At 34.8% G+C, this 20,030-nt stretch overlaps 1 protein-coding gene and 1 pseudogene across 2 annotated transcripts in view; both read left to right on the plus strand.

Annotated features, from left to right (window-relative positions):
• Window positions 1-19,032, plus strand: part of BTBD8 (BTB domain containing 8) — a 96,023-nt gene extending 76,991 nt beyond the window's left edge. For both annotated transcript variants that reach the window (XM_053592277.1, XM_053592278.1), the window contains 9 exons: window positions 595-777; window positions 1,452-1,589; window positions 2,730-2,859; window positions 5,269-5,330; window positions 10,447-11,152; window positions 11,412-11,499; window positions 12,122-12,261; window positions 14,565-16,883; window positions 18,169-19,032. In XM_053592277.1, coding sequence (XP_053448252.1) covers window positions 595-777; window positions 1,452-1,589; window positions 2,730-2,859; window positions 5,269-5,330; window positions 10,447-11,152; window positions 11,412-11,499; window positions 12,122-12,261; window positions 14,565-16,883; window positions 18,169-18,638 — 4,236 coding nt within the window. In that variant the 3' untranslated portion in view covers window positions 18,639-19,032. The remainder of the gene's footprint in view (window positions 1-594; window positions 778-1,451; window positions 1,590-2,729; window positions 2,860-5,268; window positions 5,331-10,446; window positions 11,153-11,411; window positions 11,500-12,121; window positions 12,262-14,564; window positions 16,884-18,168) is intronic.
• A 508-nt stretch (window positions 19,033-19,540) lies between these two features.
• On the plus strand, window positions 19,541-19,661 carry LOC128587054 (uncharacterized; annotated as a pseudogene).
• Window positions 19,662-20,030: the final 369 nt, after the last annotated feature.

Below are 20,030 nucleotides of genomic sequence, written 5' to 3' on the forward strand. Positions count from 1 at the left end.
TTTTTCCTTTTCTTGGAGCATATGGTATTTGTGAATTATTCTGTTTTCTGCAGGGATCAATATTTGTGAATATTTTTTTCCTCTGGTATAAAAATAAATCATCATTAAATGAATAAAATTCAAAAAGTAGTGTCTTACCTAACAAGAGAAGAGGAAGAAAATCACTGGGGATTATAAGTAATTTTTAGCTTTTCTCAATTTTCGATGAAGAGCGTGCATTTTATAGTCACAAAAGGATTAAGGCTGTATCAGTATAGCCATGCCGCTATGAATGCTACCTGTCAGCACAAAAATTAAGTAGTGATAATCTCAGAGAATTCAAGGATTTCTTTGTAGTTGTAACTTTGCTTTCAGGTTTGTTTTAGCTGTCTTTTGAAGGAGGTTTCTTCCTAGCTCAAAGTTCAGCCTTTTGGGTAATTGTGAATAAATAAATATTATATCTAAAACTAATGACAAAGACATTAGCTACATGGAATTTTGCTTTTTGCAGGAAATATTCCAAGAAAATCAAAGTCTATGACTTGCTTAGAAGGTTATTTTTTGAGCAGTACAGTAATATCTAACTTTTTTCTAACTTTTTTTTTCAATTCTAAGAGTGATAAGAACGCTGCTTTTGTTCTGATGGAAAGTGACAGGCTGATCATGAGTTTACCCAGCGTGAAGTGGACAGAAGCAGCACTGACTATGGCATCTCAGCTCCAAGAAGAATGTATTACATTTATTGTAGAAAACTTCTCCAAGATTATTCAGAGTGAAAATTTTACTCTTTTCTTACAGGTACTATGTCTAAAATTATATCCTGTATTTATTTAGCTCCATCTTTGTAACCTAATTTGAATTACATGAGTTTTAAAACGCATGTTGGCATTGATTAAATTAGCATGATTTAAATAAATTACATAGCAGATGGCATGTTTACATAGGGTTTAGAGCAGTGATGGACAGGGGTTTTGGCTTACAGGATAAAGAAGGCAGGAGGGACAGGTTTGAGTGCCCTGGCAAGGCACAGTGTAATTCTGGCCAGCTCTAGTTCTCAATCGGCATAGCCACAGTTTAGAAACTAAAACCATAAAAATACTGTTTTAGTCAGTAGTGCAATTATGTCTATGTAAAATTCCTTCTCTTACTAATTCTAATTAGTCATTGAATAAAGAACTCCTATTGCTTATTTCTAGGATCTGTTTCTCTTTTTTATTTTTATTTTTTAATTTTTTCCACCAAAACATGTATCCCTGTAATATCTAGATTCTGTTAGTAGGGCTATGTTGGCTCTTCAAAACAAGGCATATGGGTAGGTAACCGCAGAGTTTTTTAACCCAGGAAAGGGAAAGAACAATGGTGACCTTGGGTTGACTTCATACAGGCAGTTATGATTGTTTTGTTATCCAGACCTTCACATTTCTTATATTTTACATGTATTCCTATTAAATATCAATTTCTATGTTTTGTAGTCACAAGCAATGAGCAGCACAGCTGATCTGTTGGACAAAATTTTAAAAGCAATTGAAGAAAACATTACCACTGAAAATAGTTGCTCTCTTCTTATGGCTCTGGACACATTACTGAACTCTGATAGTACAAAGGAAATGGTACTGATGCTGAATATAATAAAATTCGTTAAAATGGTATAATATTTGGATGTTCTAAAGATTTTTAAAATGGCATTTTAAGGTCAGGCATTGTGGCTTATACCTGTAATCCTACCTCTTTGGGAGGTCATGGCAGGAGGATCGCTTGAACTCACGAGTTAGAGATTAGCCCAAGCAAGAGTGAGACCCTATCTTTACTAAAAATAGAAAAAAATACCTGGGTATGATGGTGCATGCCTGTATTCCCTGCTACTTGGGAGCCTGAGGCAAGAGGATTGCTTGAGCCCAGGAGTTTGAGGTTGCAATGAGCTAAGATGATGCCCCTGCACTCCTGCCGGGGCAACAGAACAAAAATCTGCCTCAAAAGACATGAAAAGTACGTGCATTTTAAATGCTGAATGGATCATTGAAGCTAGGAGATGGGTATCTAGGGTTATTATGGTTTTTGCTTTTGTATTAATACACGTTTAAAATTTTCATAATACAAAATTTTAAAAATTCTATTCACCTCTATATAGAATTCTTATAAAAGTTTAGAAGTTGACACTTTGGCTGGTTAATTTTAAATATAGTTTGGCACTAGCAATATTATCTGGCACAGTATAACTCTAGTATTTTTGATCACTACCTTACATTTTCTAGATATAAAATGTATATTTTAGAATTTTTAATCAGTATGTTATATTTTTATAATATATTAATTTTTTCTCTTTAAAAATCATATTAAAATTAGATTGGGAAAAAACAAAATTAAAATATAACTTATTTTCAAGTGTAACTAGTCAATGGTTATTAACTACAAATTATTTGCCTTTTGTGTTTGTTCAGTAAGCATGATAAAAAATTTTATCATATGTATTACTATTACATAGAGTATTTGACCTTGTAATGTCATAGTTGATTTGAAAAGGCTGTTGGCATTTCAAAATAATTTTTGGTTGAAAGGATAACATTTAGTTTCGTGTTCATTATGTTATTAATGAGTAAGCCTTCATAAATAACGGGTACCCGACGATCTGAAAAATCTAAGTGATGACATCATTGATCTGGCTTAGGAGTAAGTAGATTGGGAAAGGAATAGTGACTGGTTGCTATGACAATGTGGCTCTCACCAGCTGCTGATTTGTTGCTTGAACACAGGGTTTTACGTGCAAGATCCAGGCTCTGCGTGATAAGCTGTGGATCTTCCTGGTTCAGTCTTTTTATGCTGTTCGTCACACAGAAAGCTGGAAGCTCATGAGCACAGATGATCAACAGAAAATCCAAGCAGGTACGTTAGCCTTCAGATCTATTTATTCCTTATATTATGATCTTTGTGACAGGTATTTTGAGGGGATTCTAATAAGATTAACCTTTGTGTGCTTCTGTTTAATAAGAGGGTGTTAACTGAAACTAAAAATCATATGTTTAGGCAGTTTTTATAAATCATGCTGTTGTAAGAAAATGAAACTCATTTCCTTTGTATATCCATGTATATATCGATTTTTAGTCCTACTGTATATTAGCAGCAATATTCCAGCCAAATTTGCTTGAAAGCATTCTTATGAAAAGATTAGAAGTGTAAGAAAATGTAATCCGCATAGAAAAAAGTACCAAACATGGTTTCTTTTCCTTTTAAAAAATATTTGGCTAAAAAGCTTTTGTATCTTTTTCATAAGATTCCCTTTCTTGTGGTTTTCCCTGGAATAGATGGCTTTATTTCACAGTTGACTGGTTCAGTGATGTGCTGTGTGCTATTGCAGAGTGCCCCTCAAGGGCCACACAGTGGTCTCTGACATTTAATGGGTTTCATTTGAAACATTATCATTCAACAAAGGATGTATATTGCTTAGAGTGTGTGTTTGTTTTAAAAATATTGAAATAAAAATTTGACAGTGTATAACTGAAAAATGGCTTTATGACAATTTTTTGGTTAAAGTAGGTGGCTTGGGTGGCTTGGTATACTCAGCAACTATACCATCAGAAACATTTTAAGTTAAGAGACTATATTTTATGAAGCAAATATTTTCGTGCTATGATGTAGAAGCCATATGTGATAAGATGTATTCTTAACAAAAGCATGAGTATGTTAAATTCTCTAGTGGTTAGTCAGAATGTGATCTGCTCTGTCTGTCGTTATAAACATAACATGATAGTGTGGCTAGATGTGATCCGAAAGCACTTTTCAAGAAATTTCATTTTTAACAAAAATCATAAGAAGAAGTTCTTTAGAAATTGGGAATTTTTTCCCTGTGACTGTTGTTCTGTGCTGATTTTTAGATGACGGTTTATCTTAACTAGAAAACCTATTACAATATGAAGACATAACACATGAGCAGCATTCCTTGAGTAGGTGTCCTTCAACTCTCTTCTCGTTGGTAACAAACTTCGTTTTCCTCTATTTTGGAGGATTTGACAGTTAAGTTGAGCTTCCAGCAATGTTCTTTAGTTCTTCAAAGTGCTAATTAAAAAGATGTGATATATGTAGATATACATATACACATCTAAATAAAATGTTACTGGCAATCTAATCATCAAAAGAACTTTTCATTCTATTACATTGCATCAGTGTAATAATTTTTTTAAATCTTAAATTACTGAAATATATAGTGAGTCCTGACATCTATAATTACTGAATTGGGAAACCCAGATAAAGGAATGGTTCTGGGTTATTTCTGTTAAAATATTTAGGTTTTAGTAGTTACTACTGACCTTTGGAGAAATTGTATATTTTAATTTCTTCCTGTATATTATTGTGCTAAGTCATGTGCTTACTGCAACTCAGTCCTTTTAAAACCATTTCCAGGATCCTGCTTTGTCTTATAGCACATATCCTATAGAACAGAGGTCATGGAAGATATATGGAAGTAGAGTTATAGGCAATTTATTTTTTTATTAATTGATTTCATAAAAATCAAATAACTTTTTTGAAATTATATATGTTTCTTCCAAATATATTTTAAGGCCCAGTAACCTTCAAAAGAAAGAAGATTAGCTCAGCTGTATTTATAGCTGTCATACCATTATGCCTACCTATATATTTTCCGGAAGTTATTTAGATTCTTATTTGAAGAGCATAAATATGAGTTGTCCCAGTAATTCCCATATAACTCTATCTTATAAAATGAAATTTTATTTATTTCTAAAAAAGTATGCTGTAGATTTGAGGATTGTTTCTTATTTTATTTTCAACAGAACCTTGTTTTTTCCCTTCTCTTTCCTTCTTCCTCATGATGTATCTGCAAAACCAGAAAGTACTTTTAGTTAATTTCACAAGTATTTTTATTATTTTTAGGATAAACATTTTTCAACATTTAATAGTTTATAAAAATTACACTTGCCATAATCTGTAATGTTTTGAAATTTGAAAAACTAAAGGAACTAGTTATTTAAAATTTCACAGTTTGAGAATATTTTGGTTCTTAAAATATATGTATCTTCTTTATGAGATTGTATATTTCTTGTTTAATAATTTTAATAACCTGAAATCTTAGGAACCAGAGAATAAGATTGAAAATGACTCTCAAAAAAAAATCTAAAATATAATAGGGAATCGTTTTTGTATACTAGATTTGTTTCAATTTTTTTTAGGTTATTTCCATAGAAATATCACCTTTTTCTGCTAGCATGCTATTTTCCCGTTATTTCTATGGTAATAATAATGCTTCTTATAAAAATAAATTGCTATTCCTTCCTACAGCTGCATTTGACAAAGGTGATGACCGAAGACTTGGCAAAAAGCCTATATTCAGTAGCTCCCAGGTAAACTTTCTAAATCTTATAAGTCTAAATGAAAAAACATACCAAATTTTTAAATTTTATTATTTTATATTTCAAAGTACGTTGTTTTCCTTTTCAGCAAACATTGAATGATCACCAAATAAGTTTTAAAAATCTATTCATTTGTTAATTAAAGCTATTTCTTAATGAAAGTAATTTTGTCTTTTTTAAAATCAAGTGAACATTTAACAATTATTTTGATGATGTAAATTTCTTGTATCCAGCTGGCATAGGAAGTGTCTGCTATTTTCATTTCCTTGAAAACCTTTTTTGGCGTCTCACATACTGGACTTATTTCAGTAGGTTAGAAATTGTAGACTTAATTCATTGTCTATTTTTCTAATTAACCTACTTCTTGCAAAAGAAGGTTGTAGTTGTTCTAGTTTTTCCTACACCAAGATTTTAATTCATATGTCTTGGTGTTAAAAAAAAACAAGCAGTTAGTACTAAGAGTACAATTTTGCTTTGCTTGGTATACTTTTATGAGGTATCTAAAGTAGTCAAGAAGGTAGAATGATGGTTGTTGGGACTAGAGGGAAGTATTAAAGGGGACTTTTTGTTCCATGAATATGGAGTTTCAGTTTTGCAAGATGAAAAAGTTAGAGTTGTTTTTTGTGCAACAGAGTGCATGTGGTTAATATTATTGTGCTGTATTTAAGGATATTAAAGTGGATTAAATGCATTAACTGGTTAAGATGGTAGATTTTATGTTTCATGTTTTTTTACACACACACACCCACAGATAGATTTGTTATAATCTGAAATACATTTTTCCTCCTAAACTAACTTACAGATGCTCACTTAACTAATAATACATTGAAATACAAAATTATTCTAACCTCCTATGTGCATTACAGTGATATTAAGAAGACATCCATTGAGAATCCCAATTTGGAGTACAAAGTATATACTGCGCTTACAGAGCCCAGTAGGGGAATCCTCTCTTTTTACTCATCCACCAGTAGGAAGGAACTAATGCAGCTCCAAGATGCTAACCGAGCACTCTGGCTTGAGGTTAAGCTCCCAATTTCTTGAGTGAGACACTGTGGAATACTGGAGCTGGATATACTTTAGAATTATTTTTCAGAGTATTTCACAATATACTAGCTTTATCATATATTCCACCTAAGAACATCTAGCATCAAACTAAGTTTGAAAATTGTTACACACTATACCTCCTCTTAGAAACCAAAGATGCTTATTTCACCCTAAAATTGTTGAGAAACACTATAGTAAAGAACACCTTTGAATTTTGTTTCACCCCGAATTTTATAACTATGGAAAACCACTAGGCTTTCTCTTTTAAGCATAATGTACAGTTCCACAGAGTGTACACTAGAAATGGTACCTTAGGACATTTTTTTCTATTTACTAGTTTTGTGTTATCCTACATTTTTTTCAAGGCTCCCAGGAATTAGCCTACTTGCCTTCTTTTCCTGTTACCTACCAGGCTTTTCCTCCTCCTGCTTTACAGCAAAGTAGAACAAAGTCTCATTGTTCTTCCTAATTTCTCTGGCTCTGAGGTGTCTGAGGGTTCTTTTCTGTTAACAGTGTGAGGATCGCTGGAGCCTAGGAATTTGAGGTTGCTGTGAGCTATGATGCCAAAGCACTCCACCCCAAGCAACAGAGTGATACTTTTCTAAAAAAAAAAAGAAATGGTGGCAAGGGTGGGGGGGAGGAGAAGGAAATCGGGTACTAAGTTTCCCTTGGAAAGGTAGTAGTATATTGAAACTGATGCTGGACATAAAATCAGAATTCAAATCTTAACTTCACATTTATTATCAGTGACATCCATGAGTCTTAACTTTACTTATCTACAAAGTGGAGTATTAAAACCTAGTAGGATTATTGTGAAAAATAGGTGAAATAATTTATGTGCAATTATCTAGTATGTAGTAAGTATTCAATGCATGTGGAATGAGTTTTCCAGAGATGAGATCATTAGGAAGTGCGAGAAGGGCGGCGCCTGTGGCTCAGTGAGCAGGGCGCCAGCCCCATATACCGAGGGTGGCGGGTTCAAACCCAGCCCCGGCCAAACTGCAACAAAAAAACAGCCGGGCGTTGTGGTGGGCACCTGTAGTCCCAGCTACTAGGGAGGCTGAGGCAGGAGAATCGCCTAAGCCCAGGAGTTGGAGGTTGCTGTGAGCTGTGTGACGCCACAGCACTCTACTGAGGGCAATAAAGTGAAACTCTGTCTCTACAAAAAAAAAGAAAGGAAGTGCGAGAAAATTAATTTGGCAAGACAGAGAGAAAGGTTTAAGGAGAGTGCTAACACTAAATTACAGGATGTCCCTGAAGTCGCCATATAGAGAAAAATGGGGAAATTGTAGCTAAATGTACCTTTATTTACAAAATACTCATTACAAATTTTTATAAAGAGGTGGCAAACACACAGAGATTTTATAAATATTTTGTTCTTATGGATAAAAAACACATTACCTAGGTTTTGCTTCAAAACAAAATTGGTCATGAATTGATCATTTTTAAAGCCAGGTATTATGAACATTGGAATTCATTACACTGTTCTATCTTCTTTTGATTATATTTAAACTTTTCTATGATAGAAAGCTAATCAAAATAGGGAATTAATGATGTCTAAGAGGAATGCTTAAAGGGTTACCTTCTTTTTCTTCATTTTTGTTAATGGAATGTGGTGACCATTCCCAGTTGGCCATTTATATAAGAAATGTATATAAACTTTGTAGATGTAAGTTAAAGACTGCCTGGAAATGTGATTTCATTGAATCCTTACTGTGTGATAATAATCCTTATTATGTGAAAAATAATAATCCTGGGCAGTGCCTGTGGCTCAAAGGAGTAGGGCGCCAGCCCCATATACTAGAGGTGGCAGGTTCAAACCCAGCCCCGGCCAAAAACTGAAAAAAAAAAAAAGAAAAGAAAAATAATAATCCTTATTATGTGAATGTGATTTCACATAGCATAATACTTCAAATGCATAGATTCAAGGATAGAGTAAATCAAGTAGAATCAGTTTTAATGGTGGGAAGGGACTCTAAAAGTCAGCCTGGTTTGAGGTATTAAAAATAGAAAAATATGATTTTTTGAGCTAAGATTTGATCAAGAAAATAAAAAATGAAGACCAAGCCTATTTGAACTTTGTAAATGTTAGATAGACTCCTAGAACATTGCTGTGAATAGGACTAGTCTCCACTCTGTAGACATGCATAATCTGAGGCCCCAAGATATTAATAATTTAAATATGCCGAGTTGGGTAGAGGCAGCGCCAGGACAAAAATCTAGTGATTCCTTTATCACCACACCTTTCCTCTAAATTTAGCCAAGTTATTTATTTATTTAGAATTTGTCCTTATACACATAATTGCATACGCTCACTGTCGGTGTCTCCCATGGCACCCCATCACCACGCGAATAAAAACAGCTGGGACATGGATTGAAGGTACAAGCTTGCAAGAAGTGGGCTTCCCATAGGTGCAGGGAGAGCCCCAAGTCACCTCTGTTGTGGCCTTTTTTGCAGCATTATACAACAGGTGTGGGGGGCCCACATACTGGAGCTATGTGCTTAATGATCACTATGTGCAAGTGCTCTTTCTGCACAGGCTCAACTCCCACCCTGTTGTACCACAGACGTCTAAAGTATAACACCTGCTTGCTAACAAGCTGCAGATCTTATCTCATTAACGCATGCAGTTGCTTGAGGGCTTGTCTCCAGGCTGCAGCTAGGAGATTGTTCGGCTCCCAGCACCTCCCTCAAGAACCTGGTGCTCTTAGCCGGGCGTTGTGGCGGGCGCCTGTAGTCCCAGCTGCTGGGGAGGCTGAGGCAAGAGAATCGGGTAAGCCCAAGAGTTAGAGGTTGCTGTGAGCCGTGTGACGAAAAAAAAGAACCTGGTGCTCCGTCTCCTGCACCCACATACATATATACTTTATTTTGTCTTAAATAGTTTTTCATATAATTAGAAACTTTTCATATTTAGAAATAATTAGACACTATACTGTATATTAATGTATGCCCAGTTTTAACAACACTAATCCCATTTTTATGAGCGCCCAATCTGTGATGGGCATGGTGCCTAAGGGTTCTGGATATAGAAAATGAAGACAGCTCAGGCTCTGCTGCATACCCCTGCGATCTCATACAACTTTCCAAAGCGGGGGTGGGGGGGTGGGAGTAAGTATTTACATACTTATATAAAGAATAACAATGTAACAAAGTTTTATTCTAAAATTTCTACCAATTTTTAAAATTTTGTTGTTCCCTTCCATGTCAAGGTTAGTTGTAAGCAAAATGATGAAGTTAGGTGCATTTATTATCAATGTCCTTTTATATTTGCCCCTTTTTGCTTTACCTGTTTTTAAGATCCTTTTGCCTCCCCTTCTTATAAAAGCTAATACTGTACTACTTACCTTGTTCTTCCAAAAACTAAGCTTTTTCAAATGTAATGCCATGTTTCCTGGGAAGTTTCTAATTTTTTTTTTTTTTTTAGTGAGGACTTCAAGAAATAAACTCTTCTCAGAGTATAATATTAAATGATAAAATTTCTGGCATTTGAGATAGGATTAAAGGGAAAATTTTTAGTGAAAATCTTTATCATGTCCCTCAAATTATGCCATATAGATGACTACCTGCCTGAGGCAGTAAATCAGGAGCCCAAGTTCTGGTTCCAGTCTTTACCAGCATGTGACCTTGAGTAAGTCACATACCTACTTTAATCCTCAATTTCTTGTCTAAGAAATGGAAAAACTCAGAGGAGTGATTTCATAGGATCAAGATGAGGTATGAAAAATATTTAGCACAGAACCTGAGTGTGGGCCCTCAAAAAATCTTGGATGTTGTTATCATTCATTTAAGACGTCTTGAACCTTTAGGCATTAATCTCTCTATTATGTCATAAATTAAAATAATGTGCCCTTAAAATAAACATTTTATGCTGTGCCTTAGATTAAAGGTAATACAATCAGAGACAAAAAGTTTTAATCAAAATGATCAAAGCTGATTCGTGGCCCTAAATCATATAAACTTTGCTATTTTTTTTCTTTAAAAGACTAGCTTTTTGAAACATAAAGTAGTATATGTCAAAGACTTCAGTCAAATTACAGACTATTTTTTTCTTCTTTATAGCAAAGGAGACAAGTTTCTGATTCTGGTGCTATAAAAAACAAATCTTGGAGGGGAAATAACAAGAAAGAGTGTTGGCGTTATCTCTCTACTAATAATCAAAAGATGAAATCTGATGGATTAGGAGCATCTGGACATTCATCAAGTACTAGTATAAGTAAAACTTTGACACAGGATGCTTTAAAGGAAAAGGATGGTACAAAAATAGCAGCTAAAGTTACAAAAGAATTAAAAACTGGGGGAAAAAATGTCTCTGGAAAGCCCAAATCTGTGATAAAACCCAAAACAGAAAACAATGGTAACACAAGATGGGAAAACATGTCACCTAAACAAGTTGTGGGAAGATCAGCAATGGCAGCAGCAACTGGACAGAAAACTTCATTAAATGGAAAAGGAGTGAGAAACCAGGAAGGGCACGCTACAGGTGCCAGACCCAAGGTACTCGCTGGAAACTTAAATGTGCAACCCAAATCAAAGCCTTTGAAGAAAGTGACAGGGAAAGACTCTCCATGCCTGAGCTTCACGGGACCCTCCAGCATATCTACAAATTCAAGTATGGAACTATCGATTTCCACCGAATGTTTGGATGAACCAGAAGAAAATGAATCAATGGAAGAAGAAAAGCCTTCTGGTCACAAACTATCCGTTTGTAATTCACCAGGACAAACAGTGAAAAACAGTATAGACAGTGTCAAAACCTCCACTGTAGGTGGGTTCTAGCCCTCTAATTTTTAGTAGCTCCTACCAGTTAAAAGTTCCTAGAAAAAAACATTATCCTGTATTTGGGCTTTATTTGGTTTCAAATGCAAAAAAAATGCTTATTTATATGTATTTACACAAATTGAGAAAAAACATAGTCCTTCCCACTTTAACAATTGTGTTCTATAGTATCTAACCAGTAAATTTACACATAATTGTTGCATATTTAATGTGTTCTGTTTCATGACTCACTTTTTCTTAATTTATAGCAGTAAAATCTCAAGCTATTTCAAGAGTTACTAATGGAACTTCCAATAAAAAACGTATTCATGACCAAGATTCTAATACGAGTAACAGGTAGGTCTTCATTTAATGTTTTACCTATATGTTAGCTTTCTCTTAAGCTAACTTTTAGCTAAATATTTTCAAAATATCTTCCTTGTTAAAAAATTTAATGTATTTACACAATGGTATTTTAAAACTGTCTGCTTACAGAGAGAGAGAGAAGGAGGGAGGGGTGGGGAAAGGAAGAGCAGAGAGAGGGAAGGAAGGAGGAGGGTGGGACCTTGGTGGGTGCCACACCTTTTGGGGGCAAGACGCGATTGTAAGAGGGACTTTGCCTAACAAATGCAATCAGTGTAACCTGGTTTCTTGTACCTTCAATGAATCCCCAACAATAAAAAACCAAACAAACTGCTTACTTATTAAAAGAAGTTAGTATGTTTATGCAAAGTGATGATTGATGCAAAATATTAGAAGACCTTAATTTATTCTTGGGCAGTGTGATTATGCCTTGCTTTATCATACGTGATAAAGCACAGTTTTATCCACTTAAAAACTTACGAACACAGGATTTTTTCTATTTTTAGAAGAGTTTTTTTTAAATTTCTTGAGGAAAGTTCTATTTCAGTTATGGGTCTTTTAAAAGTTTATGTCTCAGAATCTCAGTGTAAAAATGAATGCAAATAATTTTTCTTAGTGTACTAAAGAAAGTCAGCGCCAAAGGATGTGGTGATCCAGTGCCACAGGCAATTTTGAAGAAAAGGGGAAGTGGTAATGGATGTGCTACAACTCAGCAGAGGACAAAGAATACCTCATCTAATCTTGCTAAAGCTCAAGGTAAAGCTGAAATAGTTCTGGGTATTACAAATGTTATTTCCTGTTTAAATTGGATAAGCAGAACTCTGATTCAAACTTCAGTCACAAATAGGCAAAATATATTTCACTCATTTTACGTTTGTTTGACAGTAGAGAGAAGAGAATTTATACTTGTGCTTTTAAGCAAGTATTTTGATGTTTTAGGATGTGGGCTTGGTTTTTATTGTCTTAAATGAAATAAGTAGGTAAGAGAGTCACTAGTTTATCTGCATTTCTGGTCCTTATATGTATTATGCCCATATTTCTTAAGAGTTTTGTGGCTCAGTCTGTAGGGCGCCGGCCCCATATGCCGAGGGTGGCGGGTTCAAACCCTGCCCCGGCCAAACTGCAACCAAAAAATAGCTGGGCGTTGTGGCGGGCGCCTGTAGTCCCAGCTACTCGGGAGGCTGAGGCAAGAGAATCGCTTAAGCCCAGGAGTTGGAGGTTGCTGTGAGCTGTGTGAGGCCACGGCACTCTACCGAGGGCCATAAAGTGAGACTCTGTCTCTACAAAAAAAAAAAAAAAAGAGTTTTGTTGATAACTATAGGTATACCATCTATAAAACTTGCAATGACGAGCTCTTTAAATAGTAATGGTACCATCTAGAACAGTGGTTCTCAACCTTCCTAATGCCTTCTAATGCTGCGACCCTTTAATACAGTTCCTCATGTTGTGGTAACCCCCAACCATAAAATTATTTTTGTTGCTACTTCATAACTGTAATTTTGCTACTGTTATGGCGGTGCCTGTGGCTCGGTCGGTAGGGTGCCGGCCCCATATACCGAGGGTGACGGGTTCAAACCCGGCCCCGGCCAAACTGCAACCAAAAAATAGCTGGGCGTTGTGGCGGGCACCTGTAGTCCCAGCTGCTCGGGAGGCTGAGGCAAGAGAATCGCTTAAGCCCAGGAGTTGAAGGTTGCTGTGAGCTGTGTGAGGCCACAGCACTCTACCGAGGGCCATAAAGTGAGACTCTGTCTCTACAAAAAAAAAAAAAAAAAAGAATTGTAATGTAAATATCTGATATGCAGGATGTATTTTCATTGTTACAAAGGGGTCGTGACCCACAGGTTGAGAACCGCTGATCTAGATAGTTGTAATATGTAGCGAGGAAGAATTTTCCCTCCAGAATCTGTGCTGTGTCCATTGTTTTTCAGTGTTCCAAGAAATAAGAGTACTGATCAGAATACACGATTTTAAAAATCTCTTTGCTTTATTCATTAAGCATTTGCATATGTAAGAACAATTATAAAATCCTGATTTAGATTATGAATTAGCACTAAAAGTGAATTAAACAATAAGGCCAAGAAAAAGTATTTATATGCTATTAGTAGCTAAAAATTAAACATTTATAATATTCTATTTGATATCTAAAATATCTCTTAAGATTTTAACCAGTATAAACAAATGGATTCCCAAAATTAATCCCTCTTTTATTCCAGTCAGCTATTCTAGTTTCCATTGCAGATCTAAGTTGTTAGTCCTAATGAGCTACAGTAATAATGACCTGGTTATGAGAAGTAAATTGGTTTTATTCCTGTTTGATGAAAAAAACTATAGCAATTTCAAGAATTCTGTTTTACATTTTATAGTTAGCTTGATTCTCCCTTTTAGCTGTGTAAAACATAGTAATTTTTTCTTCAAAAGTTTCAAATTTTGCTTCTCCTTTGATGTAAGAAAATCAGATTTTTAACACCCTCATTTATTTATGCAAACCAAATTTTGGCATAAGGATCAAGGTTCTTTACTTGAGGAAGAGATATTTTATTTAATGATTTTTATTAAGACCATGGAACAGTCCCCCTATATTTTTATTTGTTTTTATTTTTTATTTATTTTTTGAGACAGAGGCTCAAGCTGTCGCCCAGGGTAGAGTGCTGTGGCATCATAGCTCACAGCAACTTCCAGTTCCTGGGCTTAAGCAATTCTCTTGCCTCAGCCTCCCAAGTAGCTGGGACTACAGGCGCCCGCCACAACACCCAGCTATTTTTTGGTTGTAGTTGTCATTGTTGTTTGGCAGGCCCAGGCTGGATTCGAACCTGCCAGCTCTGGTGTATGTGGCTGACGCCTTAGCCGCTTGAGCTACAGGTGCCGAGCCTCTATATTTTTAATAGAAAAATGTTTCTTAAATTTTATCATGTAACTAATTCCTAATCTGTAATTGTCCAATCAGATGGACATGTTATCCTTTCATTGTTTATTGGTTTTATTTTTTTAAGTAATTTTAAAACAAATATTAAATTTCACTCACAACTTGGAGAATATACTTCTGAATTTTCTTTTCTTAGGAACCTATGGAGAGTCATCAAATTCAGTAAAATCTTCAGTATCTTCAAGGCAGTCTGATGAAAATGTGACAAAGTTGGACCACAATACAACTATAGATAAACAAACACCTAAGAGAAAAACTGTCAAGCAAGAACACACAACTTTGTCTAAGCTTACTGCAAAAATAGTGGCAGTACCTAAAAACCTAAATCAGTCGAAGAAAGGTGAAACTTTGAATAATAAAGATTCAAAACAGAAAATGCTTCCTGGACAGCTTATAGTAAAAACTCAGCCTTCTCAAAGACCTTCAAAAAGCGAAAAATCTAGTGTCCAAAAAAGTATGCTTCATGATATACATGCCAACAATAAGGATAATATTTCTGAACAGAATCCTCACAAGAATCTAATTAATCTCACATCTGAAATCAATGATGCAGAAGCAGTCCAGTCATCACGGAGACCAGACGCACAAAAGCCATTAAACAATCAAGAGAAAGAGAAGCTGGTATTAGAATGCCAAAATATTTCAAAGCTGGATAAATCATTAAAACATGAACTAGAATCAAAACAGATTTGTTTAAATAAAAGTGAAACAAAATTTCCTAATCACAAGGAAACAGATCATTGCAGTGCAGCTAACATACATTGTCTTTCTGATGGGAGTGATTGTATAGATGCAAAATTTCATAGCACTACTGCCCCAAAACCCATGATTTCAAATCCAAATGAAAACTCCTTGAACTCTAATCCAATTTGTGATTTAGACTCAACAAATTCACGACAAATCCGTATAATATCAGACAGGGAGAACCAAATAGAGAGAAAAGATACAAACAAAAAATCAAGCATTAAATGTGTGAAAGATGAGTCATGTTGTGCTCCTGAAAAGACAAATGTAACCTTAAATTCTGTTCAAAATGACAGAAAATCTACAATTAATGTAGAAGAAATGACAATTCCTAGTCAGTTGCCTGATGATTCTGCTATGAATGAAGACAGACTTGCTGCAGCAGGCTCAGATATTTCCTCCAAATGTGTTTTTGGACACCTATCAGGAAAAAATTCTCCTAAAAATATGGAAACATCGGAATCCCCAGAAAGCCATGAAACTCCATATGTGGGTCCCTGGAATTTGAATACCAGTGTTCTGCTTCAGAGAGAGAGTCCTGAATCTGACACCGGCAGTGCTACCACATCGTCTGATGACATAAAGCCCAGATCTGAAGACTATGATGCTGGGGGGTCTCAGGATGATGATGGGTCAAATGACAGAGGTATTTCCAAATGTGGCACTATGCTGTGCCATGATTTTCTTGGAAGAAGTAGCAGTGATACTAGTACTCCTGAAGAATTAAAAATTTATGATAGTAACTTAAGAATTGAAGTAAAAATGAAAAAACAAAGTAGTAGTGATCTTTTCCAAGTTAATTCGACAAGCGATGATGAGATTCCTAGAAAAAAGTCAGAAATCTGGTCTCGATCTGCAATAGCCCACCCTAGAGAAAAGGAAAATATTCCACGAGGCAGTGTCCAGTTTGCTCAGGAAATAGATCAGATTTCTTCTTCGGCAGATGAAACAGAAGATGAGAGGTCTGAAGCTGAAAATGTTGCAGAAAATTTCTCGCTATCTAAACCAGTTCCTCAGCAGTTTCAGGGAATCATTAATTTAGCTTTTGAAGATGCAACTGAAAATGAAAGTCGTGAGTTTTCTGCAACTAAAAAGTTTAAAAGGTCAGTTTTACTTTCAGTAGATGAATGTGAAGAACTGGGATCTGATGAAGGAGAAGTCCATACCCCCTTTCAGCCTTCTAAAGATTCTTTTTCACCTTCTGATGTTTTTGATGGCATTTCTCAGGAACATCACGGGAGGACCTGCTATTCCAGATTCTCGCAAGAAAGTGAAGATAGTGTTTTAGAATATAAGCAACAAGATAAAGGTAATAGCGTATATAAAAATGAAAGCACTCTCTTGAATCTTAGTAGCACTGACTCTTCGAGAAAAGATAAACAGAGCATTTCAGCCACAGGAAAAAAGAACACAATAGATGTCCTGTCCAACAGAGGTAGACACCTTCTTCCAGAAGATAAAAAATTAAACAGTGGAAGCAGTGTGCATAATGACTTACAGCAATGCAGCAAACTCTTGGATGGTGACATAAAATCTCAAGAAAGACCATGTCATTTGGAGCTTCATCAGAGAGAACCCAATTCTGACATACCAAAGAACAGCTGTATGAAATCTCTTGACTCCTTTTGGAGTCAAGTTCTGCCTCAGGAAGGTCAAGTGAAAGAGAGCCATTCTACAGCTACTGAAAAAGCTAAAATTGCTTTATCTGCAGGTAATGTACAGAAATAGAAACTCTAAATGCATAAGGAATGAGTTTATAGAATTTTAACGTTAAAATGTAGCCCTGAATGTAATAGTTAGATAGAATAATTACTTATGCAACAGATTCAAATTTTAAATGAAAACTTAAATTTCTTAATAATAGGAAAATTAGCTAGCTACTCATTCTTTATTGTTCACTTAAAATCCTAGTGAAGAATCAATATCCAGTAAAAATTTTGGTTCTTTATTAGAGTTAACCTATTAAGAGATTTTACATAAGACTAAAGAGAAAAAAACTTAGTTTATTGCTATTTAGTTATTTATGTCTAACATAAGAATTCTTGACTATTAGAAATTCTTTTATATACTGGATATGATTTATGGACTTGGTAGTATATGTCTATGAGGGTTGTGCAATAACTATAGGAATATGTAACTAAAAAAAAGCACTGAACTATTTTAACATCTAGATTGATTATTAGAATTTGTACATATTTTACAGGGATTAAGACTTTCAGGATCACTATATAATTCTATTACAAAATTTTCAAATAGATAAATTTCCTAAAAGAGATTATATTTAGATGCAAGGATAATATATGAAAAAAGACCAGGCTTATTTCATATGCTTAGATGGTTTCCTGTCTGTTTTGTGTTTTTGTCTTCTTATAATAGTCATTCAAACTAATGACCCACATCTAAAATATGCAATAGTGGCTAATGGAGTAGCTATTGTGTATCATAACTAAGAAAAATACTAATCAATAGTTCCTCACTCAGCAAAATCAGAAGAATAAGGAGATCTTTAAAAGTTGTACTTTTTTGTTTGTCTCTGCTTGCATCCTTCTTTGCATGTGCAATATGGAAATAAGTCTTTAGATAAAATGTATTTATTCCTCTTTTGGGAACTGACTGACCTTAAAAGTCACCATAAAATAACAGTGTCTTTTTTTTCTCCTTAAGTTTCTATTGTAGTGAATTAGATACATGTGTACATCTATGTTTATGTTTAAATAATTTATTTTGTTTTCTGTATTGCAAATTTTCAAATTAAAGTATGGAGAATTATTGTTAGTTACCTATATGGATTTTACTGCTACACATTACCCTTGAATTTTTTAACACAGAACGAAAAATGGCTCAGAAACCTTGTCAGTTTTGTACAGATGTTATTTTTCCCATTCTGTTTTTTTTTAAACTATCCCTGTTATATTGTGTTAATATTGTTCTACAAAACTCTGAGGGGTACCAACAAGTGCAGTTTTTACATTGTGTAGTATTATGAATTATTTCAGGAGACATAAGTGATTGTGACACACTGGCACAAACCTGCAAATATGACCACCGGCCTTCAAAAACCCTCTCTCCAATATATGAGATGGATGTAATAGAAGCATTTGAGCAGAAAATGGAATCAGAAACACACGTTACAGATATGGATTGTGAAGATGATCAATACTTTGCAAAACAAGATTGGACACTATTAAAGCAGCTGCTCTCAGAACAGAATGCAAACTTAGACATTACAAACTCTGTTCCTGAAGACTTAAATTTAGCACAGTATCTCATCAATCAGACACTACTTTTAGCACGGGACAGCTCAAAACCTCAGGGTATAGCACATATTGACACTTTGAACAGATGGAGCGAACTAACATCTCCATTCGAAGACTCCTCAGCGAGCATTACTATGGCAAGTTTTTCCTCTGAAGATTGTTCACCTCAAGGGGAATGGACAATTCTGGAACTGGAAACTCAGCATTAAGAGTATTAACACTTTGGAAAATTTAAAACTCTGCCACCTCTTTATTTTTTTGATGCTTATATTACTATCTAAATGATAATTGTATTAGCCAGAAAAAACAGACTGTCCCTAGTATTGAGAGAGTCTTTCCAATTTAATAAAATAATAAACAATTTATTTATTAATTAAATAATGTCACATGTAGAAAAAAGTTTTTTCTAAAATTTTTGAGCATGGTTTTTATGATTATTAGAGAAATTAGAAGACTTATAAGGAAACCCTTGCTTTAGTTTTCCTTTCCTGTTTGTTCAATTGTTTATTATTCAAGAATTTAAATGTGAATGCACAAGTCGATCAGTTCTGCAAATGGTAACATAGTAATCTAACAATAAAAAACTTACTGTGCTTGTGTCCATCTGCGTCAGTTAATCTATGAATAACATAAAAGTTAGGTTCAGGCAGTTGAGGCTGAAGCCTTGGGTAAAAAACCTTCACTGTCCCAACAGTTCAGGTCCAGGAATATTCTAACCCAGATGCATTTCACATTTCAACCACATCATCACTAAAACAGGGAAAAATGGAATTTCCTGTATCTGTCTTCTCTGTATTTATTCAGAGAGTGGTATCTGCCCTTGTTCAGAAGCTGTAGGAAAACTGTTTAATCTATGTAGATTCCCTTACAGTTAACTAATCACTTTCCATTTCATGGTGGGGATATTTTGGAACTGCACCTGCAATAAGCCACCTTAAAAAAATACTAACTTGAAAATGGGTAGATGAGGCGGTTGATTTAACTGAGCTTAAATGTGTATGTGTGTCTGTGTGCACACGTGTGTGTTCGCTTTCTCTGTGTGTCAATGTATTTTCTTATTTTCTTGACTAGACTGTCTTTCAGTCTGTAATTCTGGTAGAAAAACAAAGATAAAAAGGGATTCTGTTGTGAAGCAACTCAACTGCTCTTCATGTGGAATCGACATCATGAGATTTCGGAAGCATAATTTTTTGGTACCTGGACAGCTGGTGATGGTTGGTCCCAGCTCCCGTGAAAAAAACAAACAAAAAAAAAACAAAAAACTCTTTCCTACAAAATACGGGGGAGTGATTACATGGATACCTTTGATGTTAGTGGATATTATCCTTAGGATAATGGGATTTCATAAGTTAACCTCTCTCAAAGCTTTGTAGCTACCCCATAGCTTCTCTAAAATGTCAGAAGTAAGGAAATCTTTTCGTTTATAATTCTTTTTCAAAATTAGCAAAGTTTTCAACAAATGCTTAACAATAGAATCTTTAACTATATGGATCATCAACAATCATATTAATACACAATAATTTATTGTTACATAATAGCGTAAGTATTAAATGTTAGCCTTAGCTACTAAGCAATTATGCCATAAATTTGCAATGCTTTTT

This window comes from Nycticebus coucang, chromosome 5 (assembly GCF_027406575.1).
Source record: "Nycticebus coucang isolate mNycCou1 chromosome 5, mNycCou1.pri, whole genome shotgun sequence".
NCBI classification, from domain to species: Eukaryota; Metazoa; Chordata; class Mammalia; order Primates; family Lorisidae; genus Nycticebus; species Nycticebus coucang.